This window comes from Vanellus vanellus, assembly GCF_965231255.1.
Source record: "Vanellus vanellus genome assembly, chromosome: 1".
Lineage (NCBI taxonomy): Eukaryota > Metazoa > Chordata > Aves > Charadriiformes > Charadriidae > Vanellus > Vanellus vanellus.
Window position 1 is genome coordinate 118,891,118 of NC_138905.1, and position 26,559 is coordinate 118,917,676.

A 26,559-nucleotide genomic window follows, 5' to 3' on the forward strand; every position below is an offset into this window, starting at 1 on the left:
TCCTTCGTCCAAAATAAGGTTATGCTTGAATGTTTATAACCATAGGCATACAGGGTTTAAAAATTTTCCCAAAGGTGATGTCCTGCCTGAATAGTTCTGGTGATTTTTGCAAGAGTAGTTTATTTTACATTCTGCAATATCCATTCTAGATCCTAACTACCTACTAAGCTTTAATGCAACTATGGAAAATAATGATGATCATAAAATATGGTATCTCTGTATTTCAGTGAGTTTCATGGCATTAGCAGAGTTTTTAATTAAAACTTGTATAAGAACTGATTATTTCTTTAGTGATGTTGAATTCAGTTTTCACTGAATATAAAACTGAGGATCATGAATGAAATGAGACTGAGAGCTAGGACATGAGGTTTAACTTAACTTTTTTTTTAAACTCTCATCCGTATATCAGAAGTGTCTTTAATACCTTGCAAAGGTCATGTGCTACTCCTCTTCATAATATAGTTATTTTGACATCTTAAAATTTGATGTTGCACAGTGTGCATTTGTTCAGCACTAATGCATGTGTTACTTTCACTAACTAAAATTTTTAGACACAGTGCAAGTACAGTCTGTAAATAAACAAGTATTAACTTTCAACTTTTATGAAACTATAGCTAAGAAATTACTAATAATGTGCAATTAACTTACTGAAACTTTTCTCATTTTGGCCCTTTAAGTCACTTGATATTTAGTTATTTTTTTCTCTTATGCAGTTTTCTACATTTCGGTCAGTGCATGAGGGTAGTTACATGAAGTCTTCATTTGGCTAATTTGTAGACTGTGATTTTCTGAAAAACTATCCAAATACTTTCAGGATTAACTGTTTCAATCCCTGAATGAATTAAGATAAAGCTTTTAAGGATACAAGAACTAAGCAAACTTCTGTGATGTAAGTCATATTTCAATAAAAGTAGACATTATTAAGATACAGATTGAGAAACAATTTACTGCTACAAGCTTCTGCCTATTTTTATCTGTACTATATTTTCATTAAAACATATTAATTTTTTTAAGTGAAGCATTTTCAGTGAAACATTTCAGTTGTCATAGGTAAAGTGATCCTTTTTTTCCCTTGTAATATTGAGGAGTTCCAGCACAAAATTCTAGGTTATTCAAAGAGATTTGGGATAAAATTTGTATTTGTGCTGATAGGTGTTAATGCAGAAAACAAATCTTGAGGAAAAGATGTTTTTATTATTACTTATATTCTAAATGTTTCAGGCAATGTCTTTCCAGTTAATTAGAGGGAAACTGACTTGTATATGGATGAATACTCTCTGTGCCACGATTCACCCCAAAGACATTGCTTAAGGAATTCAGACTCCTGAGTATAAAACAATCCTGAAGATTCTTCAGTAAATCACCATTAATTTAAAAGTAAAACCAATTAACTGAAACAGTTGCTATTGTGAGCAGTTCATAACGCAAATTTTTATATGGAATTTAATAAATGAATTCAACAAACCAGCAAGCAACTTAAAATAAAACATAAGTGACTTTTCAGATTAAGCTTTGTCAAACTTTTGCCAATTTTTTTGAGTCCCATTTTAAAAAAGGGTTTCTTGTTTCTTAACTCTTTAACATTTCAGGCTATAGGGATAAAAATAGGAAAACAGTAAGTGGTTTATAGACCTTTGAAATCTGCCTTAAATGTCTTCAGTATCTTCCAATTCATTTAGCAATACTGTAAGTTTGAACAGAGATATCCAAACATTTGCAAGTTTTGTTACTTCACAATGAAATATATTGGGCCATTAGTTATGATTCACATAGTATACGTTTACACATATTTTGTTTTTGTTTTTTTTTTCTCTAGGAGCTGAGAGAAATACATAGCAAACAGCAACTACAGAAGCAAAAGAACTTGGAAGCTGAGAGGCTGAAACAGAAGGAACACGAAAAAAAGACAGTAGAACTGGAAAAGCAAAAAGAAGCTCAAAGGTAGCAAACTGCTTTAATTTAAGCCCTTTCTGTAGAGGAGTGCAAAGCATTTTGCAAACAAGTAAAATAAACTTTGCATTCCCAGGAGCATAATCTGTTCTCAATAATATATCATTAAATGGCAAGAATACCCAAGACCTAGACCAAGTTTCATGTCAGTGCAGATAATCCTTTTTATAACTCAGGGAACCTCTTGATTTATCCTTTAATGAGAAGTGTGCTGTGGAGATGAGCTTCTACATCTGTTTGTGACTATTTAACTGTCAGTGATACATACTTGTTTCAGCCATGCTGCCATCCAGCGTGACCTGGACAGGCTGGAGAGCTGGGCAGAGAAGAACCTAATGAGGTTCAACAAAAGCAAGTGCAAGGTCCTGCACCTGGGGAGGAAGAATGCTAGGCACCAGTATAGGTTAGGGGCGGACCTGCTGGGAAGTAGCTCTGAGGAGAAGGATCTGGGGGTCCTGGTAGACAGTAAATTATCCATGACCCAGCAATGTGCCCTTGTTGCCAAAAAGGCCAATGGAATCCTGGGCTGCATAGGGAAGAGTGTGGCCAGTATGTCGAAGGAGGTCATTCTCCCCCTCTACTCTGTACTGGTGAGGCCGCAACTGGAATACTGTGTCCAGTTTTGGGCTCCCCAGTTCAAGAGGGACAGGGAACTGCTGGAGCAAGTCCAGTGAAGGGCAACTAAGATGATTAAGGGCTTGGAGCATCTGCCTTATGAGGAAAGGCTGAGAGAGCTGGGACTCTTTAGCCTGGAGAAGAGAAGGCTGAAGGGAGACCTTATTCATGCATAGAAGTATCTAAAGGGTGGGTTGAAGGAGGATGGAGCCAGCCTCTTTTCAGTGGTTCCCAGTGACAGGACGAGGGGCAATAGGCACAAGTTAGAACACAGGAAGTTCCGTTCAAATACGTGGAAACACTTCTTTACGGTGAGGGTGACAGAGCACTGGCACAGGCTGCCCAGGGAGGTTGTGGAGTCCCCTTCTCTGGAGATTTTCAAGACCCGCCTGGATGCAGTCCTGAGTAATGTGCTCTGGCAATCCTGCCTTAGCAGGGGAGTTGGACTAGATGATCTCTAGAGGTCCCTTCCAACTCTGAAAACTCCGCGATTCTGTGATTAAATGTGTAGTGTACTTCTACGTCTAGAGAGGTTCTTGAACAGTGTAACTAGCTCTGTCTTTTATACTGACATAAAATAGAGCTAATGTTTTTCTGTTACACACTTGGAAATGTTTTCTATGTATATTTATAATATATCTAAGTAAAATGAAGGGCATATATACTAGCTACTGATTCTATTCTGACAACATTTATCAGTAGCTGTTTGATTTAATTTTTAGCAATTGTTCATTTTTTATACTCTTAATGTAAACAGATGTTGGTCAAGAGAGAAAAAAGGCCTGGGAACAAGAGGTCTTAAATTATTGGTTATAGCATTACATGGACTGTGATCTAAAGTGAATTCATAGCTTCTGTTACTACTTGGTGAGTCAAGTTAATTTTTACATTTCAGGCAAAACCAAAACAAGGTCTCAGTGAAAACCGTATGTTCAAACAGAAATCTTATACATAGAAACCAATTCAGTTTAGATAATTCTTAAATCATTTACATAAACCCTATGCCTTTAAAGATCTTAAAGATTAACTTCAGAGATAGCAAACTTTCTAAGAAAACAGCTTTCAATCACGAAGAAATAAATACACTAAATATGGTAAGTCCTTGAAAACAAGAAGGCTGCTGAAGTACTGGAAGTATAGAATCATAGAACGGTTTAGGTTGGAAGGGATTTTGAAGATCATCTAGTTCCAACCCCCCTGCCACTAGACCAGGTTGCTCAAAGCCCCATCCAGCCTGGCCTGCCCCATTCCAGGGATGGGGCATCCACATCTTCTCTGGGCACCCTGTTCCAGTATCTCACCACCCTCACAGTAAAGAATTTCTTCCTAATATCTAATCTAAATTTCCCCTCTTCCAGTTTGAAGCCATTCCCCTGCATCCTATCACTCTATGCCCTTGTAAAAAGTGCCTCTCCAGCCTTCTTGTAGGCACCCTTCAGGTACTGTAAAGCTGCTATAAGGTCTCCCCAAAGTTTTCTCCAGGCTGAACAACCCGAACTCTCTTAGCCTGTCTTCATAGGAGAGGTGTTCCAGCCCTCTGATCATCTTTGTGGCCCTCCTCTGGACTCGCTCCAACAGGTCCATGTCCTTCTTATGCTGAAAGCTCCAGAGCTGCATGCAGTACTCCAGGTGTGGTCTCACGAGAGCAGAGTAGAGGGGCAGAATCACCTCCCTTGACATGCTGGCCACACTTCTTTTGATGCAACCCCTGATACAGTTGGCCTTCTGGGCTGTGAACACACATTGCCAGGTCACGTTGAGCTTCTCATCAACCAACACCCCCAAGTCCTCTTCAGGGCTGCTCTCAATCTGTTCTCCACCCAGCCTGTGTTTGTGCTTGGGATTGCCCTGGCCTGTGTGCAGGACCTTTCACTTGGCCTTTTTGAATTTAATGAGGTTTGCACAGGCCCACCTCTCCAGCCTGTCCAGGACCCTCTGTATGGCATCCTTCCCCTCCAGCATGGAGCTGTTGACTTCAACTCTTTGAGAGCGACAGTCCAGCCAGTTCCTTATCCACCGAATGGTCCATCCATCAAATCCATATCTTTCCAATTTAGAGACCAGGATGTCGCACAGAATGCTGTCAAATGCTTTGCACAAGTACAGGTAGATGACACTATTCTGTTTCAGAATATTAAATAAATAAATAAATAAATAAAATACTCCCTTCATTTAAAAAACATAGTTAAAAAAGGGAAAACTTCTGCAATGGAAAACTTTGTTTGACTTTTCATGCTAGTCCAGCATTCAGATGTTACTGGTAATGCAAAACTTCATGCTGCCCAAATATTCAAGCTTCTAAATAATCATAATTGTTATAGCTGATAATGAGCAGTCTGCCAGTGTTAGTGATTTCCAACAGACAGCAAAAAGAATAATGTAAATGATTAATACTCATAACCTGGATACTACCCCTTAATGATTACAGAAGTATGCTGCCTTTTAATAGCTCCAGTGACAGTAAAGAAAGAAAGAATAATCTGAGATCATAATTATGTGCACTCTGACCTTTGGCCTAATAGATATAACCACAATCACGTTGAGAACCATCTTAACAATTTTTTGTTGGTAATTATGCACTGAATTGCGCACATAACTTAATTGAGCAAACAAAGATACAGCCATACATATTTGGGGATGGTAGAGGTCTTTTTGAAGACTTCTTATGGCTATTTAGTCTTAATTATCTTAAGGCTAATTCCATGCAGACTTCATGATTGTGGGAGTAATACACAGTTCAGAGGGTGGAAAAAAACCCCAACCTTACATTTGAGTAAAATGAGTAGAGCTTACTCTTGGTGTTTGGGATAAGAACTGCCTGAGTGGTATAGTGCAGCTGGTGAGAGAAAAAAGGAAATACAAGTGTAAAAGCAGGTATAGGTAAATCCCAGATTAGAGGTCATATCCCACAATAATTAACATATCAGATGTCTCAAAGTAAGAAAAAGAGCGGAATGTCAAGTTTTCTGTTCTAACCCCAAGCTGTGGCACTCACAGCTAGGCTTGTATTTCTTTAGCTTCCCTGTCTGTTCTTATTCCCTTCCTTGTCTTCAACTCATGATATTAGCTTCCATAACAATCAAAGAAGAAAATTCTGCAGCTCCTATGGAATGAAAAAAGAAATCACACATAACTCAACCCATCCACCCCCAAGATATATTTCTGTCTGTTCTTCTTGCTCCAGCAGTTATAGCAAACTTGTTTTGTAAGTATGGGAAGACTTAATCACTCTACTAGAAACATAATTAGAAACTCAATTTACTATTAAGGCCCATCTGACTAAACTCACCAGGTAAGACACCACTGAAGTCAAAAGAAAATTGAGTTCTGTATGCCTATGTGGTACAGCTTCAGTGTTGCAACAAAACTGCTGAGTAATTGGCTCTGAATACTTTGCAAATAAACATAAGAAGGACAAATTCAGGGATTAAAGTAGGAGGTTGTCAGAACTGTGAATTTATTAACTTGTTAGATGACTTAACATTGAAGGCAGAAAACTGTAGCACTATTTCATAGAGGAGGAATTGATATCCTTCACACAGGTGTCTTAACCTCTGCTCGTGATGTGGAATATCAAAATGGTATCAGTAATTTTATTGAGAACCAAAGATTTTCTTTTTTTGAGCTTGTAATTTAGTAGCTGCTATCTTAAACAGATACTGGGTACCTTGACATCTTTCAGAAAATACTCTTGTCAACTCAAAACTTACATTGATGGAGATGAGATTTTTGCTCTCTGGTGCCAACCTTCTGTTTGGAAAGTGAATGTTTGCCCTTAAGAAGTTAGTTTGTTTCATTTTGTGGGGTTTGGTTTTTTGTTTGTTTTTCACACAGTTTCTGTCCAGGAATTCATGTTGTCCTTGGACAAAATATATTCTATATAGTAGGCCAAGTCTGTGATGACCAGCTTATTGTCATGTGTTTGTCACTAATTTTGTAAGTATGAAGAAAGTATAGAAGTGGAATAGGTAATGGAACAAAATAAAGTGCGTCTGTTCTAGCCCTTTAGAGTTATCTTTACTGGTGCAAATTGTTTCTAGCAGAGAATATTTATTCTTTTGTTCTGTTGTCTTGTCCTCTGTCAGAGGGGAAGGATTTGTTAGCTTTCACAGTTGGGAATGTGAAATTTTCTGAATAGTTCTGCAGGAGTGCTCTATGAAGCTTGCAGATATTTTTTACTCCTCCTCACAGGAGGATCAGGACTGCTGTGTTTTCTGATTACTGCTTTTTGTTGGTTTGGTTTCTTTTTCTGATTTGGCTTTTTTGAGTCTTACCTAAGGATGTTTGTGGCTTTGAGAAAATAAGCAGAACCAATTTGTTTGATTGGTATTCCTGACGTCTTCCTGCATTTTAGAGCTGAAGTCAATGCTGAGCAGATAAAAATTGAAGTGTATAATTTGCTGCTTATTGGGTTTCAGAGAAAACTTTATGGTAAGAATTCATTATTGAAAATGTCTGGTGATAGCTGTAGCTGATATCTACAGGCCTAGATTAAATAAAAGGAATTGTGGGACAAATGAAAATGGTAATTGGCAGTGCTGATATAATGGGATACTCAGATTGCTTGAATTAGACTGCTTGGGAAGAGATGGAACTGAAGGGCTTACGTCTGGGTTCTTGGATGCCAAGGAGTTTTGTTTCTTCAGCTGAGGGAGATTTTTTTTTTCTGTTTTCTTCCTCCTTTCTTCATATGGTTCATCACTTAAAACAACTGCATAGGATTTAGAATCTCATGGAAAACTGAAATAGAATACACAAATATTGTCGAGATATTGTCTTATTGTTGAAATATTGTCTTGAGATTCAGATGTTGTTGAATTGAAGAGGTGGGACTGAAAGTGTAAGATACTGAATGTTATCAAGCTTATATTCAGAGCATTGGGAGCTGAGTAAGAGACTGTTCTAAGATACCTTTGTAAAGTTTCATACAATAATTAGAAAAACACAGGTGAATTACAAGAGCTCACTGCCTCAATAAAGAAGGTAAAATTTGGCATTTACAAATCCCTAAAGAACCCTGACAAGAAGAGTGTTGAATGTTTTTTCCATTAAGCTCCGAAACGTAACTGCTTTATTATTTCTGTATGCTCATGTTGCTCTGTACTTCTTTTAGAGTTCTGTGGAATCGTATTGTAAAGGTACAGAATTTATATGTGAGTTGAAATAACAAAACTAAAGTAGTTTTTTAAATGCAAAAGCAAAGCAACTCAAGGGATGCCTGTGCTTAGTAGTAGGTTACATGAAATAACACACTCTCACTTGTCTGAGAGTCACAGTTCTTTCTTTATGCATACATACGGAGCCATAGCAAATCTTTCTGAATATTTATCGTTTGCCCCCTAGGAGTCATTGTGTAAGAAGATGCTGTGGAGTGCTTGATAACTCACCAAAATTAAATTAACAGCTCTAACAGGGTATGCAAAAGCCATAAAGAGTATGCTTTATATTATAGATCACACACAAGGACAACTGACTTTTATGGTCCTTTGTTTGACTGGCTTAAAAAAAACACCTTAATTGTCCAACAGGCGAATCCAGGAACGGGATAAACAGCGGCTTGATCGTGTGCAACCAGAAGAAGAACTTCAGTGGCCAAAAAAAAATCAGGAAGATGAAAAACAAAAAAGGGAAGAAATAACCAAGAAGAAGGAAAGTGAGGATAAGGGGAAACAGGAAATGCAAGAGAAACTGAGTAAGCTTTTCCAGCCACATCAAGAGCCAATCAAGCCAGCTGTCCAGGCTCCTTGGTCAAATGCAGGTAGAGGAAAAAAAAAATAATCAAGAAATGCTGTTACACACACCTCTTGAACAATTCTTTTCTGTTTTGTCTTTCCATTTAATACAAAAGAGTATTATATTTAAAGATTGGATTGCTAGTCTTAGTAAAGTAAATGATATATGGATTGAGCTCTAGACTCCAAAAAGTTGTTCTTTTAGGCTTCACTATTCTTCCTAAAAGTATGGTGTTTAACAGAGTGTAAAGCACAGATGATGAGACTCACAGTGGCAACTGAAGAGACAATCTTAGCTGTAAGTTGTTGTAAGATCTTGATGCAAGATGTCAGAAATTATTTTTCTGCTACGCACATGATCACTTTCAGCTGAGAGCTTTTTCTCTACATTATAACCTGATTTTTGCCCATACTGGGAATCATGGTTCCCCCTTAACTGGCTCTGATACGTAGACAAGAGAACTGATTGGGAATGTAATATTTGTTTAAATATTTGATCAAAGATTGCATAAAGGGGAGATTACCTTCTCTCTTTTAGCCCAAATCTAGAATTGACTTAATCAGATTTGTCCTCTTGCGAAGTTTTGTTTGTGCAAAGTAGCAGAGGGCACTTTTATGACCACATAGGCAAAATAGGAAGTGCATTATACAAGAGCAATTTAGCTTATATCTTTCGGGGTTTTCTGTATTCTTCTTTTTCTAATAGTGCATCTTTAGCATGTAGTTTTTTTTTAAAACGCCACCTTTAAGTGACCTCTTTTCAGCCAATCTACGTACTAGGACATTTTGAAACACCTTTCTTGGAAGTATAGTCAGGCTGCAAATGAAGCTGCTACACAAGCAGGCTCTAAAAGTATTTGGGGATACCATTGATATATGCAAGAACATCACTGTTTGAATTGAACCTATGGCTGATCAAATTTAACCTACAAAATCATTCAAGCATTTGAAAAGTCATATATGTTGCATCAGAAGTACATGATTCTTTCTATGAAAATAGTTGTACATATCATAAAAGTTAAAATAAGTAATATTTTACCTGATGTTTAGAAAATAAAATAGTGAGAAAATTGTATTTTAAAAAATTAATTTTCATATTTCCCCTTATGTATAAGGGGGATAATATACTTCCTACAGACAATGTAAGGTTTGTTAATTTTTGTCTCCACTTTCACCTCATTTTTCAAATACTTAAAAATAATGTGTTTTGATTATTTTTTTTTTCTTTGTATCTGTGTGTTTTTTTTTTTCATTTGCTCAGAAAAAGCTCCTCTAACTATTTCTGCTCAGGAGGATGTAAAAATAGTGTATTATAGAGCACTGTATCCTTTTGAATCAAGAAGCCACGATGAAATCACTATTCAGCCTGGCGACATAGTCATGGTAAGAAGGGATTGTGATATTATTTGAAAAAATTACCTAAGCTTTTTGCACTGGTGTGATTGGAATTATATATGGCAAGATTTTTTACAGACTTGAGAAAAATATTTCAGTGAATACTGAAGTGATGTGATATGACATAGTAACCCTATTATAGTAATGGATAGCTTCCTACAGTTCATTTTAAGTGTAAGGTTTAAACATAATCTATTAGTAGATTGGATCAGTTTTAGTATGCTGAGCTGTATGTCTGTCAACGTGTTTGAAAAGCTTCCTATACAGAAGGTATCTCAGTGACAGGTTTCTTGTCCTCCAGGGTAACTAGGGAATAAAGTTACTGTTTTTTTTCTATCGAGTGGCTGTTTTGTGTGGAATCAAAAACTGACTTTGATAAATTATGTTTCTGATAAGAAATTTGCCTTTTTATGAGCAGTACAAGAGCAGTGTAAAATTTTAATTTGGAAAATTGCCTTTATTAAGAGAATGTTATGTCCAGTGTAATATTACGTGAAACAATTGCGCTAAACTACAAGATGGCTGCACTTCTGTCATGATCACATAAACATTAACCATATTCTTTGTATGGTGGTGATACTTCTTCAGTAATACTGGAATTTTTTTATAGAACTCGTGGTGACAGTTTTTGACATAATGATCTAGTATAATTTTAACTCTGAATTGTTTGTATGATAATTTACTGTTCTTTTTTTTATCTACTCTTTTGTGAGATAATTTTTACATTTATTTTAAAGAGGATATACAGTAGATAAAATGGCATTTCTAAAAAAAAGAAACTTCAAAATCTAAAAATTTGGTTGTAGGTGTGTTGATACAGAATAATTTCCTTTTTTAAGTAGATGATGAGATACAGAGATATGGTTGGCCTATAACTGTTGTGTTAAACTTTAAAGACTCTGCTTTGTCTCTAATGATCTCTAAAACTACAGTTCCATTGTTAATTACTGCAGTTATTAAATGTGTATGTTAATAAATTGCTAGTAGGATTTTGACATGCGTATTTCTATTCATAATGAAAATTCCTAGTGTAACTATTAAATGATACCTTGTTCAATGTGGGAAAGTATATTCATTATAGTGTTCTACCCAACAAAATACATTTTAAGAGCTATTGTGTTTTGGCACAGTTTAGTAAGAATGGATTTTGGAAAAAATACACTTTGTAGACTCTGATAAGTTGTAATAACTGTTTTCTTAAAAGCGTGTATTCAGGGGAGACAAGCCTTCATCTCTCAGCCTTCTTGGTTTAGGTTTGGGGTTTTTTTTATTGATTCAGCTATGTCACACAAGCGTTTGTGACATTCAAATCTGCTTTTGGAAAATAAAAGGTAAATCCTGGATTAGTAGCACTACTGAATGACTCAGGAAGAGGCCCAATGCCATTCTGAATAACAATGCAATGTGGTGTTATTCTGCACCAAGAAATAGTATTGGTCAGTGAGCTGTTAAATGAGGGAGGATACAGGTATATGGGCCTCCTTCGGCTGTTGAAAAGTGCTGTGCTGTCTTGCTTTCTTGGGAAATAGAGTGTAGCCTGGGCATATAAGTAAACTGGTTTTTCCTTGAGGAAGTGTGATCGCTATTAGATAGACTTGCAGGGAAATAAGTTTTACCAAAAACCCCATTATTTTAAGGAGCACTTCACAAGTAAATAGAGACTTTGAGGTAATCTCTGTGTTCCTATATGATACTTTTTGACTTTAACTTGCTCTACAAAAGTAGAGTAAATACTCTCAATTTTCTGTATTTAACTTACTTTTGACAATAATTAAACCTGATGACTGATTCTTGTGGGATTTATCTCCTGCTCTTTAGTAATTGCTTAAATGGGCTGCTCTTAGAAAAGTTAATATATTAAATAAGACACTTTTGTGAAATGTGTTATAATTCTGCCTTGCTTTAAATCATTGCTTTCCTGATGGAGGTTAAAAGGGAATGGGTAAGTGTGCTATATGACTGTTAGGAAGTCTATGCAGTTTATTCATTTTCATAAATACAGAATTTGTTACCATGTAGTTTACTTGTTTTTTAATTCATCTAGGGTAAAATTAACAAACTAGCTCACATTGTCAAAAGTAATTTAAGTGCAATGGACCAGAACTTACTTTTGATAATGGGCATTTGGACTCCTAGACTCTTCTCTGTCCTTCGGTGTTTGTCGTGTCCTGTGGTTCTAAAAGGTTTGAGTTGGTTACATTTTTTTGGAAAATAATAATTTACAAGCTTACATGTTAAAGTGTGTCTAATTTATGACATAAATGCAACTCTGTAGTTAAGCTGACCTATACAGTTAGGAGTTTGTGTGCAACAGAATAAGTATTGCTTAGAATACCTGTGTTCTAACATAGGCAAATTTAGCATTTCACCATTTTAACACTTACAAGTGGCTTTGTGTGTGCGGGCTTGTGCAATCATGTCCTATAATCACATAGCCGTACAGAAGATACTATCCAAACTGTAACTGCTGTCAGCAAAGAACCCAGCTGAAGCCCAAAACCATTGACTGCACACATGGGAACCAGGCCGAAATCCTGGATGTAAATAGGACTGCAGAATTCATTATGTCAGAATGACTTGTGGCTTTAATAGATGTATAGCTTGTAAATAGTTTTTACAACAGTGTAATGCACTTTTACACTGTGCATGAGTCTTGAGACCTGTCTTGGTGGAAATGAAGGAGAAGGATGAAGCTTTATCCTGAAAGGAGAAGTATTTGCAAATTTGCAGATTTGAGGGCGGCTTTCTTCTGCGTGACTTTCCAGTACATATGTTAGTTATCTGTAGCACTGGTGTGTCTTGCATAATGGTTTAGACAATGTGTGGGGTGTGGGCTGTATTTTTTTTAATTCTTCCACTTTTTAATTACAATATTCTTATATTTTTCTCTTAACTTGGATTTCTGCTTTCTCTGCTTCTTAACTTTCTATGTACTTTAAATTTCTTTCACTGTAAGCCAGATTGATCCTAACCATAATTTAACCAAGCTTTTGTCTGGGAACAAATATTCTGAGCCAAGAAAGCCATGCCTCTTTCACGGCTCTGTCTGTTCAGGAAGTTAAGTTTCTATTATGTGTATGAATATATGTATACAGTGTATGGAATTCTTTTCCTTTGGATAGCTGTCTTGCAAAACAAGTCCTGCTGGCATTTGCTGCTGTTAAGCTCCAGCTTGAATTAAATTAATGGATTCTGTTGTTGCTGATAATATTTTAAATAATACATCTTTCTTTAAATAATAAACAAGCATAATTCAATGAAATACAGGTGAACATTACTGAACTGTAGTGGTTCTGATAGCAGGAGAACCAAAGTTAAACAGGAAGTTCATAAAGAAGCTTCCATGTAAAGTCTAAAACAGTTTCATGACAGTTTATCAGTTTTTTTAGTTATTGATTGTGAGAGTTAGAATGAATGTTCTTTGTATTAGACACATAGACGGCCTCGTTGTGTTAGATCCTGTGTAGGCGTAATCAGCATATGGCCTCTGGCCTGCAGAGCTTGTGTTCAGCGTTACAACAGGAATTCCAGTAGTCTCAAAATACGTAGATCAAAAGCCTGCAAGTGGAATAGAATTACAACGGTCATTTAATGGATAGATAGTTGAACAAAAGAGACAATGGTATTCAGTTTAGCTTTGATTAAATACTTTTTTGGAGGAGAGTATTAGAGTTTGGCTTTGTATGTAGAGTGAATATCTACTGTAAAACAGGGCTTCTCTTTGTGTGTGCATGCACTGCTGGTGATACACGAGCCAGGTCAAAGTGGAGTAGGCCACTGCAAAGCCAGTCCTTCTATTGGCAGAAATAATAACTGGACCTATCGCTTTTGCTGCTAAGAGTTGTGTTGCTGTTACTCCTGTCACTTGGGTTCAGTCGCTGAAGACAAGTAGTTATAAGCCATGGCTCTAAAGCACAGTTGAATAAATAAAACCACACACACTGTAATTCACTATTTAGGGTGCGCATTTAAAGTCTAGTTGTATTTCGGGAAAAAAATAATCTGGGATAGTTTGTCCTGGGGACCTGGGGATGGTGCGTGTAAAAATATAAAGAAATTAGAACAAGTGAATTTTAAAAAGGTTCAAAGGAATGTATTTAAAGTTCCAGTAATGTACTACGAAAGCAGATGCAAATTATATTTTATATGAATAGCTGAGAAACCGGAATTTTTTTTTATGAAGGATAGAGTTAAAATTATCCTTCAAAGTGCCTTTTCATGAGTATACATAGAAAACTTGATTGTATTGAATAAGCATAAATTTGGCTATCCTAATAGGCCGTTTTGTGAATTATTTTAACTTTAGACTGCCTTCTAAAGGGACACTAAATCAGTTGTTTTTAAAACCTTTTGGTAGGTGTTTTTTTTTTTCTCTGCTTGTACAAAACATTTCATTCTGAAAAATCACAATGGTTTCTGTATGACTATGATTCATTTCAAAGATGCCCTTTTTAGAACATCACCATAACAGACTTTTGTCTTTTCAGTCCTGATTCTTGTGTATGTTAGTGATTCTAGTTACTACCTGACCAATTGAATGAGTAGAAGCTATATGACTATTATTACTGTTTAGATTGTTGAACTTGGCATCAGGTGCTGATAATCTATTTCTCCCTCTCTCTCCCCCCCGCAAGATTCACCCTCTGCTGTGACCTTCCATCACTCATACTGCTGCTTTAACAATCCTATTCAGTGCTGCAGTGGAAATTTTGCTCTGCACTGCAGTAAAAACCACATTGAACTAGTCAAGCATGTAGTCCATTTATTCCTGGGTTTGCTTTGAGTTAATAGGGACTGAGACAGAAAGTGGACCCAACAGAAAGCAGAAATAATGGGTTGGTTTGCACCAAAAGAGGGGTGTGGGTTACAAATTACAATAGGAGGCAGTCAAAGAGTCAACAACTGGCGTAAGGCAAAGCAATCTGTCAGCAGCTCAAATGAGTAGTCCAGTGACAATCAGAGGCCGAAGCTTTGCTGCTTGGGTTTCAGGCACTTCTAGGCAAAAGGATGCTTTAGTCTAGAGCGACTAGTTTGCGCCATTGCCACAAATAATTTCTTTTGCCACTAATTTTTTTTTTCCTCCAAACAAGCAGCTCATCAGGTTATATTTTGTTAGAATCGATAGAGTGAATTCATAACTGTGTTTCCAACTGTAGAAGCATCTAGCTTGAGACACTGATATATGCTGTTTTTGTATAATATCATATCCTGAAAACTCCTCTGACTGAAAAGGATACTATTTCTTATTCCTTAACTCATGAAGCATTCTGTTATCAACAAACTCTTCACATTAATAATGGATTTTTAGAAAATGGTGTCGGGTGATTTAGAGGTACAAATTTAAGCATCTCTGACTGCTGTACTGTTATCTGCCACTCTTAAATTTGAAATTCTTATGTATTTTGAAATACGGATCGCTACTAGTCTAAACAAATGAGAGAAATTCTTGACAAAAACCAGCCACTGTGTAGGGTTGGTCACCTGAATTTTCTTTACTGGCCTGGTTTTACTGCTGACTTTGCCATTGCTGGGGAGTCTGCAGCTATCCACAGCAGATTGTTGTACAAAGCAGGTGTTATTTACACATCAAAGGTGCAAATCCTATTCATATGCAAGGGTTTTCTTGAAAACTGAGGTTCTTTTGACCTATCAAAGAGATTATGTAGCTAGAACATCAAATTTACAAAAACTATTGTAGAATACAATTATTGCCTTTTTTCTTCTAAAAAGTTTCTGCAATTGACATTGCCTTGGAGGTATTTAGCCACCATATCAATTCACCAGGGGTAGCAATAGTGAATTACCTTCCTTCTGTGATTCTTGCTGAATGCGGTTAGCTGCAGCTCACAGAACTTAAACTCGTCACTTTTGTTGAAATATCAGACTAAGAAAGTAGTCTGTCAGTAGAGCTTGCAGAACAAATGTGTGAAATGTTTAAGAAAAGTTAACAAGAAAGTGTGAAATTTGCAAAATCGTAGCTTAACACGATTATAATAGTAAGTAGGAATTAAAATACAGCTGCAAAACCAGCCCTGTTTTATCCAGTCCTTCAGGGCTTGGCAAAGATATCAAGAGTGAGAAGAAAGAAGAGAGGTCTGCAAATTTACGTATGAAAACTTGCCATGGCACTGTTTTGTATAAATACATTAGCAAATCTGTGGATTTGTTTTGAATTGTTGGATATTTTTTTTTTTTAATATATCAATATTTAAGAGATTTCTCTAGAAATCACTTCTTAGTCTGCTGTACTATGACAGACTTTCAACCAACTGTTTAAAAAACCATGCTTGGCTTATGCATCAGGACTGAAATAAAACTTTTTTACCTCATCACCAAGAAATCCTTTTGATTTGGCTTGGGGGAAAAAAATAAAAAATAAAAAGCAAAGCAGTATTGTGTTGCAAAGTGTTACCTTATCTGTTGATACGCCAATGAAGAAATAGCTGTCAACATAATCCTTCAAAGGTAAATTAAATAACAACAACAAAATTCTACCTAGGTGGAACTTGTATTTGTAATGAAGGTGTCATGTCTATGTAACTAGAGAAAGTTAATTACTGTGGATGAGATGGATTGTTTTAAGTAAAAATTCCATTTGTGTGCTATGTTTCTTAACTTTCTAACTTAATGCATCTACAGGTGGATGAAAGCCAGACTGGAGAACCAGGGTGGCTTGGTGGAGAATTGAAGGGGAAAACTGGATGGTTCCCTGCAAACTATGCAGAGAAAATACCTGAAAATGAAGTTCCAGCTTCTGTAAAGCCAGCAGTTGAGGCGGCTGCTGCACCTAAAGTCTCTGTGCATGAAACCACTACGTCACTAGGAGCTCCTGCTTCTACAGAGTGTACTACAACTGCCAATAACTGGGCAGACTTCAGTTCAACGTATGTTTGGGTAGTGATTATCACCTTAAATGGGGTGGAGTCCTTTTTAATCGATTTGACTTTGGTGTCAGTTAACACAGAGTATGAAGATTGCAAAATAAAAATAACTTGTTTGAAGTAAAATATTTTTTCCATAGTAAATAGTTAAAATCACAGCCTTGTGGAACTTTAACCACGCTCCCATCATATCTGCCTGAGCAATGCAGAAGGACACATCACAAGTAGGAGACATTTCTAAGTGAGGATGGTGACATGTTGGAAGTCCCAAGGTGTTCACCTTCCTTCTCTTAAATTAGTTGACACCAATCCTCATTGAAGGTTTCCAACTTGGATTATGCAAAATGTGATAGTGACAGAGTTAACGTGAAAAGATGATTTATTAATTCCTTATCACAACTTTAATAAGATTGATGCAAGTAGAACATGTGCCCTTCCCTAGATGTCTTCTTAACTCAACTTCTGCTCTATGCACTATTTTCAACCCTATGTAAATTGGGTTGGGTAAGTAATTGTATTATCTTTTGATCATGTAATACATATTTATAAATTAAGATCTAAATATCTTCATGCAATATTACAGTACATAATATGTTCTATTTCAAAATTTTCATCAAATAGGTCACAGTAGCTTTTCCAGTTATGTAAACTTTTTCTGGTTTACTGCAAACAGCCATTTTTCTGGGGGAGAGATGGGGGGTAAGACTAAATCTTGAGCTTCTTGGAGATGTCTGGCACATAGTGGATTTTATTGTCTTTTTAATAAATCATACTTTTGACAAAGCTGTTCTACCCTAGGTTGGATAATGCATGCTTTCATGCTTTTCATAAAAATTAATACTCAGTTTCAATACAAAGTGAGTCCAAACAGATTTATACTAATAATACTGTCCTTGATATGATATAGGGGTTAGGGGTGGTTGCGGCCTTTGGATACTATTACAGTCTAGGTGGACAACAATTGATTACTCCAACTAATAGCACAAGCAACAGGCAAAGGAACCTTGGGTTTAAGATAGGTGCTTTGTTTACACTTCTAGAGTTCAGGGGATTTTGTTCATTTAAGTGGATATTTGGAGGCAAAGATGTGGATTATGAGATTTGGTAGGCATTTTAAAGGACAAGAGACAACATAAAAAGGATAAGACTTTGCATAAAGCTCTAAAGAGTTGAAAGAAGTCAGTAGGAAATAATTTAAGCAAAAGTAAAAAGGTAAAGATTTGAATTAGAAGCAGCAAAATGTTGTATAAGGGAAGGGGATGCGAGAGGTCAGTGACGTGCAGGTGTGAAGATTTCAAACACATTTTGAAGAGAATAATGTTTGTTTTTTTTCCTTTTAAGTTACCGCTTTCCACTGTGTATAATACAGACTGCACTACTTGAGCTTCTGTTGTATTGGGGCACAGCTAAAAAATGAAACTAAATGACAGGAACATCTGGCTTTAAGTAGCAAGAACAAGCAACTGTATTTAGAGATTACCTTTTTAACATAAATTTATTGTTAACCTATGTTTGAATGCCCTACTTCCACCTGAGAGTTATGATGCTTATGGAATATTTAATTAAAATAAATTAACCTGGAATGTAGAATTTATTTTCTGCACAATTTTCCTGCATAAGTGTTTTTATTCAGTTGAAAATGGTAAGGATTACATCATTCTCTTTTTTTCAGATGGCCGACAAACACTAGTGAGAAAGCAGAGACTGATAACTGGGATGCCTGGGCAGCTCAACCGTCTTTGACTGTTCCCAGTGCAGGGCAGCTGCGGCAGCGATCAGCCTTCACTCCTGCCACCGTTACAGGATCATCTCCCTCTCCTGTCTTGGGTCAGGTGAGCACCTATATTCATTAAAACTGTTCTGACCCAGCACAAACGTCTGGAAAGCAAAGTAAGAACATTGACCATGCATTAACACAGTCCCCTGAGATAGGTAAGCCATTTGATGAACAGGTGGTGCACATCCATTTGCAAAATCCATGGCAGAATTTAAAATGAAGCAGTTTCTCTTCTGCTGTTCTGTGCTGGCTTTTTTAGACTTGGTGGTCCAGTCTTAATGTTTTGGCAGGATGCCAGTTTTGGGTCACTTCCGTGAGGCTTTCCTGAATCACATGACAATAACCTTCACTCCAAAGTGGATTATGTAGTTAAGTGGAACAGCAATGGCAAAGCTTCCCGTCAGATGAATTCTCTCCATCTGTTAAGGCATTTCCTTTTCCTCAACTGAACAACATGCTGTTCTTGTAAGCTAATTTGTTCTGAAAAATGCTAAATATCTTAGTATCCTAGAGCAAAAAAAAAGTTGGAAAGCACAGTGAATAACTCACAGCAAAGCATAATTTTCCATAAAATTAAATCCTGCCAACATAGCTTCATGGAGGTTTATTTTATACATATATATCTTAATTGCAAAACTTAATTTAACTTGTTAGGCAAAACCTCTGATAATCTTGCATTGTATTGATATGTGTTAACAGATAGAAATGTAGGAGGACTGTAAACATTTCTGGTATTACTTTGTAAGTTTAATTGACTGCCTGTGCTTTATACAGTTGAGGGACAGTCTGTGTATCTTGTTGCTTTATAAGTAGCATAAGAATATAATTCCTTAAGCAGCTTTCTTTGTGAAAGGTGGTGCGTGACTGCTAATTTTTTTTTTTTTTTTTTTTTTTCCAAAATTGCATTAGGGTGAAAAAGTGGAGGGGCTTCAAGCACAGGCTTTATATCCTTGGAGGGCAAAAAAAGACAACCACCTTAATTTCAACAAAAATGATATCATCACAGTTTTGGAGCAGCAAGATATGTGGTGGTTTGGAGAGGTTCAAGGACAAAAGGGGTGGTTTCCTAAATCGTATGTGAAGCTTATTTCAGGCCCCATTAGGAAGTCAACGAGGTATTTAATTTGCTTTTACCATACTTTACCTCTGCACTGTAATTGTTGAATAAATATGAAGACTTGCACACTTAAATTTTGAAATTTAGAATCTACTCTGTAAAAATGCCTTTTTATTTTTTTTTATATGATTGTCTTCTGGGGGGGTTGACTTCCAACCCTGGAAATTCATGTGAGGAATAAGAAAACTGACCTCCGTTCATCTTGGTTCATGCATCACCAACAAAAGATCTAAAGCTTAATGAATGGTGTTAATTTTATGTGACTTGCAACTAAAAATATTAGTGTATTGGATTTTATGAATTACAGCTATGTAAGTCATAGCTTATCTTTCCCCAAAATAAAAAGATATACCTCGAAACTTAATCACTTATCGTTATTCTTGGAAGATGAAGCAATCAAAATCTGGTTCTGTGTAATGTGAGTTTAAGATTAACATTAGTAATACATATAGGAATGATTTTAAATTTTTTCTTTTCCCCTGAGGGAGAAGAGGAGATGCAGTTGCCTAAATGTAACCATGACTGGCTATTGTACTTAAAACCTCTAATTTGCACATTTACTGTCTCTACTTTTAAAATGTAGGGAATTGCTTATGGATGCATGTGTATTTTTTAGTTTTTAAATATAATAATAATTTTTTCTGAAGAGATTTAATTTCTTAAATAACCATTATTTTCTTCTAAAGCATGGATTCTGGTTCCTCAGAAAGTCCTGCTAGTCTGAAAAGAGTAGCATCACCAGCAACAAAAGCAACTATGTCAGGTGAAGGTAAGCATTTCAAACTGAATGGCATTAATAGTATTTTACTATGTAATTAAAAAGAGTAAGTCTGCTTATTACCAGAAACAAGCTTAGAATCAGATCTTAGTGTTTTAAGATCGGGCCTGTTAAAATTGAATTGCAAGTCAATTTGCCTCTAGAATGATTCAGAATTATTATAATAAGAATTTATATATGTTGTGTATATAGAAGAAATAATTTCACATGCTATTAAAGTATCATCTGTAGTTTGTACTGTTTCTTGTATAAATATTTTGGTACCAATTCCCAGTCTGGAATGGGTTTTTGCAGAGGGCCAAATAAGCACATCTGTACATGTACTTCACGATGTCAGGAATTCTAAATAAATTTCACCCAAAGCTGTTTTCCAGTGTTTCTTGATTAAAGAAATTACAATCAGTTATAGAATGTTGTGATCCTTATGGTCAAGGCTACCCCTCGTTTTTAAAGATGGAGCTTGGGGCACAGACAGATAATTGTCAGGCTTCTGAAGGGTTTTAAAAGACTGGCATTCCTGGCTGTTAGCACCCTTCAGATGGACGTTAATGTCTCCACACAGGCAGTGTTAACAGACTGTGTGGGCACTCTTAATCCACTTCAGTGCCGGGTCAGCTAAGTTAATTTAAATTACAGTCAGAGTAAATCAATGAATCTAAATATAGGTTACAAAGGAACATTTGTATATAATCTCTAAAGCACAGGTTAAGTTTTTAACTGCAATTCTACATACTATTTTAAGTGAAAGACTCTCTTTGGTTACCGATGTATTTAATTTGCCACTGGTATGAGCACTACAGAAATTAAAAGGAGGGAATGCTAAAGATCCGTGTATTGAGGAAAGTGAAATAATCAGTTATTTCAAAGTACAACTAGTCTTGCTCACTATATATTTGAAGAAAAGCAATTGTAGAAATGCTAAGTCTTTTTTTGTAAAGTATGGGATATCTCAGGTTATATGCTAATATTAAAAAGGAACACAACTTCTTATTAAACATTTCAAAAAACCCTGTATTTTTAAGAAATAATAGAACAGATTTAGCATCTTCTATTAGATTTAAAGGATTTAAGAAAAATCCCACATGTATAGCATACATTATGGTATTTAATATGTGTGTTCATGTGTACGTGCATACAAACAGATGTACTTGCATACAAACAGATGTGTGTGTTCTTCAGCTGCAGTTATTAGACAAACCATGTCTTAGCTTTCATTAAGAATAGTAATTGTGGTTTGAATTCTTGCCGAACTTCCCCAAGCTAAGCTTTTTGATCAGATTTAGTGTTCAAGCAAATAGAACAATTGCCATCTGCAGTGGAATACTTGAATGTGCATGAAAGTCTTCCTGAAATATTGTGAACTGCTCTTGGGTCCAGAGCTGGTCCTAGAAGCAGAGGATATAATCTTCAGAAATCATTTTGTGCCCATATAAAGTGTGATAATGCTCATTTAAATAAGAATGTATCAAGTTGTGTAGAAAGTGTTACTGATTTGTCTGAAATTCTTTGTAATCATTTATGTAAAATTTTTGCATGTAGTTCTGTGGTTGAATTATACATTGTGTTTCTCAACATCAGTCTACTTCAGTGTTTTTGCACTTGAATACTAAGTGGTTGACTGTGTTTTAACAAAACAGAACACATTCAGGCTTTGTCTTAACATTTCCCAGCCATCTGTTGCGTAAGATGCAATGAGATGTGCGCCCTTCATGCAAAGCTTCAAGTAATGAAAGAATTCATTGTATACCAGAGCCAAACAGCATATGTAAGATGAAGACTGTATCTACAGATATTTGTATACTGAGATTTTCCATTCCCAAGACTGAAAATTCTAATCATCAGCGTAATCCAGAAACCATCGGGAAACACATTTTCAGAGTAGTTTCTGATATAAGTAAATAATTTCTATACATTTTAATTATACTAGCAAATTATTTTAAAAAAAAAATCCCCCGGAAGTAGCCTTTTGATAGACATTCCGATAGATACAATTTTATGCATTAAATATTGAGCTTTCTATGAATAGTAAATAATAAATTTGTCTTCTGTCTAGCCTGTGGGTAGACTATATTATATTAGGTTTTGCAAATTATAATTAAGCAGTTTATCAAGTGTTTTCCCATGTTGTGTATTTATTTCCATCTTACAGAGTATATTGCTATGTATACATATGAGAGTTCTGAACAAGGAGACCTAACTTTTCAACAAGGTGATATGATTCTTGTGACAAAGAAAGATGGCGACTGGTGGACAGGAACACTGGGTGATAAATCAGGAGTTTTCCCATCTAATTACGTGAGACTCAAAGATTCTGAGGTAGAGATACACTGAAATGTTATAAAATTGAGCTGGGGGAGGTATGTTTTATTTGGTGTTGTAGTGATAGTTGCAAGGCAGTGGATCATAAGGGAAGTAAAAATATTTTGCAGTTTTGCTGAATGCGAGATTGGAAAGGGAAATCAATAACAGATGCATTTTAAAACATAATGTTGTAAACAACTGTGGATCATATATTAAAATGAATCTTGCATATGTTAATAGTTAACTTGGCAATTTTGTAGAGACAAATCAGAATAGCTATGACTATTTTGTTCCCCAGGTAAGTTTTTAATGACTGACATGTATCTTACTGCTATTATTTTTTTAAAAAGATGTAGAAAGTGAAATTTCAGTCTGTTATCTTTTTTTCCCTATTGTTGTTTTCTTGCTATCAAGTAGAACACATTTTGCTACAAAACTTAGCAAACTACTACATTTATTTGAAAGTTCTTGACTGAATAATAGAGGTTCTGTGTCATCTGATTTTTATTGTGGAATAATCCGATAGAACATGTCTGTATTATTTTTTTTCCCCTTTCTTTTTAGACGTTCTAAAGAAAGATATTTTCTAATTTATATTCCTTATCTGTTTGAGAGAATAATTCATCTACTAGTAAGATTTAGCTTAGAATCATAGTTGAATACAATACTGATCTCTCAATGAGAAGTTCTTGTTTATGTCTCCAAGAACAATATGGGTTTTAAAAGTAAATAAGTAAAATGACTGGATTTTTGGGAATCTAGGTGGTAAGGCTTTTTCCACAAGTCTTGAATTCTGTGTGTATATGACACAACTTAATGAAAGACTGTGTCTGCAGTATAGAGCTTGAACAAAGTCACTCCTTAAAATTATTTCTGCTGGTGGAAAAGCCAAAGAATAAAATCTGCAGTGAAATATGTAGCTGTAGAAATCCTTTATATAATTAATTTCTAGATAGTAGAGAAATTTCAATAACATCCTCTGAGACGGGGATTAAAAAAAAATTATAGTTAATGATGTTACAGTCCTTGGGAGAAATACTATTGTGATATTGCTTTCAGAAACACTTTAGAAACTTTTCTCATCTATATTTTGCATCATGTGACAATTTTCTTCAATCCCTAGCGCTACTAATACAAGAACTAATCAGTCTTATACTGGAGAAGTCCTGTTCCAGTTTTGATTAGTTGTTCCCTTATGTTGTGAGGTACACTTTTCTGTGCACATTAAGACACTAGTTTCATAGAATAGAGTCATAGAATAATTTATGCTGGAAAAGACCTTTAAGATCGAGCCCGACCGCAAACCAAACACTTCCAAGTCCACCACTAAACCATGTCCCTTAGTACCACCTCTACACGTCTTTTAAATATCTCCAGGATGGTGATTCAACCACTTCCCTGGGCAGCCTGTTCCAATGCTTGGCAACCCTTTCTGTGAAGAAATTTTTCCTAACATCCAATCTAAACATCCCCTGGCATAACTTGAGGTAATTTCCTCTTGTCCTATTGCTTGTACTTGGGGGGAGAGACTGACCCCCACCTCGCTACAACTTCCTTTCAGGTAGTTGTAGAGAGCGATAAGGTCTCCCCTCAGCCTCCTTTTCTCCAGGCTAAACAACCCCAGTTCCCTCAGCCGCTCCTCGTAAGACTTGTTCTCCAGACCCCTCACCAGCTTCGTTGCCCTTCTCTGGACACGCTTCAGCACCTCTATGTCTTTCTTGTAGTGAGGGGTGCAAAACTGAACACCGCATTCAAGGTGCAGCCTCGCCAGTGCTGAGTACAGGGGGATGATCGCTTCCCTAGTCCTGCTGGCCACGCTATTTCTGATACAAAAATGGTCATTTGTAACCCATTCTAAGTGAGCACAGGTATGTTCCTAGCTGCCACACTTTTGCTGCCACTGTCATTCATCTGACCTGTTAATAAGCCAGTTCAGGACACTAAGCAGAGCAGAAAAGCAGTCTAGCAGAAGTAATATGTATTTCTAATATGGTACTCTGAAACAACTCAGCAAGGGTTAAAAAAATGTCAAGACCAGAATTAGTACGGGAGGAGAGTAGTGAAGGAGGCAAGATTGCCTCAGCATCGGTTTAGATTAGCTTGAGCTGGTTCTGAACTGTATCCTTACCTGGTTTTGTGTTAAATACTTCATTATAGAAAGGAAACGTCATACTTGACATTTAATATATGGGTTTGGATATGCCTGTGCTCATTCTTACCTTTCAGTTGTGGCAAATCTAGTGACTATGGAGCAGCAGGTAAAGTTAGATCAGATCCCAGACTAGAAGAGGAATACTTAATGTTTCAGTTAGTGGAAGCACTGTAACTATAGTGCTGTGGAGCCCATCGTAGCAGGCTAGATTGTCTTTTTGAAATTACAGTAAATTTTGTACGGTAGTAAGTTGTGGTGTTAGGCAGGGTATAGGTTTACCCTGACAACAGCTCTCAGTGAGAGTATGGACAACAAATTCTGAACTCTCTGTGCAAGTCTAGCAGTTTGATTCTCCTCTGAGTGGTGCAGCATCCCTTCAGTTATGGCAGTGGAGGTGTTTGTGGGTTTCCATCGGGGAATTTACATAATTAAGAAAAGCACTCCTTTTTTGCAGTCCAGGATGTGGATTATAGTTCAGCCCTGCCAGTAATTCTTCACATACATCAAAAAGGTGGTGGCTCGCCCCACGGAGGTGTAGGAACAAGTGTACAGATAGTTGCCTAACCTGCAGAATATCTTGTGATACAGAAACCGTGCCCTAAGTCTCTTTACCTCTAAGTTCGTATTGTAGTTGATGAGTGGGAACTAGCATTGTTAGCCTTCTAAAACCCTGTGAGGCCTGTTTCATAGGTAGGTAGTAATAGTTGCTAATTAGTTACTTAACCTCAGCTACCTTCTTGTTATTTAATGTTAAGTTTCCTTTGAACTTTTGTGAAGGAACTGGTTTTGTTTTCCTGTAAGGTATTCTCAATGGAGTTTAGTCTCAAAACCTGGGAATTTATATTCAGATGTGCAGAGCTGCCTTTTGTGTGCCTTTAAGGACTGGATGCTTGTCCTGTCGGGTGAGAGACAGGCACACATATTGGCAAATCTTCTTTGTAGAGACAGGCACACATATTGGCAAATCTTCTTTGTAGAAACTCAGAAATAGACATTTAGTACTGAAAACTATTTTTATTAGAGAGGTCAATGTGATGTTTCTCAGATCTCGTCTGAGGCTGAAACAGCTAAGTGCAGTTCATCAAAAAGTGCTCCAGCTGCCCTTTTTGTTGGTGAAAATCACATCTTCAGATAAAATCTCGATGAGAGAGGGAGGAAAAAGCACAGAGCTCATGGAGATCTCGATATCCGGGATGCTTATTTTCATATGCCCCGCAGGACATATTTCTTGTTCCAAGTGGATAATTGCCATTACACGTACAGTGTTTTGCTATTCAGCTTGTTCACAGAGCCAATTTTTACAAAGGATTTCACAATAGTGGCTGTCTGTTAACTTTCAGATGTGCCGCTGTGCTTGGACAGCTGGCTGATTGTGGAAAATGTTACTAAAAGAGTAAATTAATTTAATGTGTTCTGCACTATTGACTTAGGCACAAAGAAAAAGTAAGGCAGTGCTGATCTTTCAACAGCAAGCACAGAGTTTGTACAAATGGTTGTAAGCCTCAACATATCAATGGTTTATACATCAGAAGAAATTTTTCTGAATCTGTTCTTCTGTGCCTAGTCACAGGCCTACACATTCACCTCAAGTTGCTAAATTAAACTATTTCCTGTTCCTTAAAGTTTCAACCTATTAACAGAGTGAAAGTCTCTGTTCTTCAAATAAACAGCGACACTGGTTCATGGTCCATTCTCAGAGTTTTCGTTAGATCGAGGTAGATGGATATAGATCTGTAACAAGTTTTTATTCTACCCTGACTTTCTTGAGACTGGTAATAATTACTTCTGCATAAGGTATGGAGCTCATGCAGTGGACTTGAAAATACAAAAATTTAGATGCCTCTAGTTATGAAACTTCACA

At 36.4% G+C, this 26,559-nt stretch overlaps 1 protein-coding gene across 1 annotated transcript in view; it reads left to right on the forward strand.

The window, feature by feature from the left end:
- The window catches only part of ITSN1 (intersectin 1), a 140,558-nt gene that overhangs the window by 75,642 nt on the left and 38,357 nt on the right, over nucleotides 1-26,559 (forward strand). Inside the window, exons 17-24 of the mRNA XM_082478940.1 lie at nucleotides 1,817-1,941; nucleotides 8,094-8,323; nucleotides 9,559-9,680; nucleotides 16,332-16,576; nucleotides 18,246-18,405; nucleotides 19,260-19,465; nucleotides 20,154-20,236; nucleotides 22,395-22,561. Of these exons, the coding sequence (XP_082335066.1) occupies nucleotides 1,817-1,941; nucleotides 8,094-8,323; nucleotides 9,559-9,680; nucleotides 16,332-16,576; nucleotides 18,246-18,405; nucleotides 19,260-19,465; nucleotides 20,154-20,236; nucleotides 22,395-22,561 (1,338 nt within the window). The remainder of the gene's footprint in view (nucleotides 1-1,816; nucleotides 1,942-8,093; nucleotides 8,324-9,558; nucleotides 9,681-16,331; nucleotides 16,577-18,245; nucleotides 18,406-19,259; nucleotides 19,466-20,153; nucleotides 20,237-22,394; nucleotides 22,562-26,559) is intronic.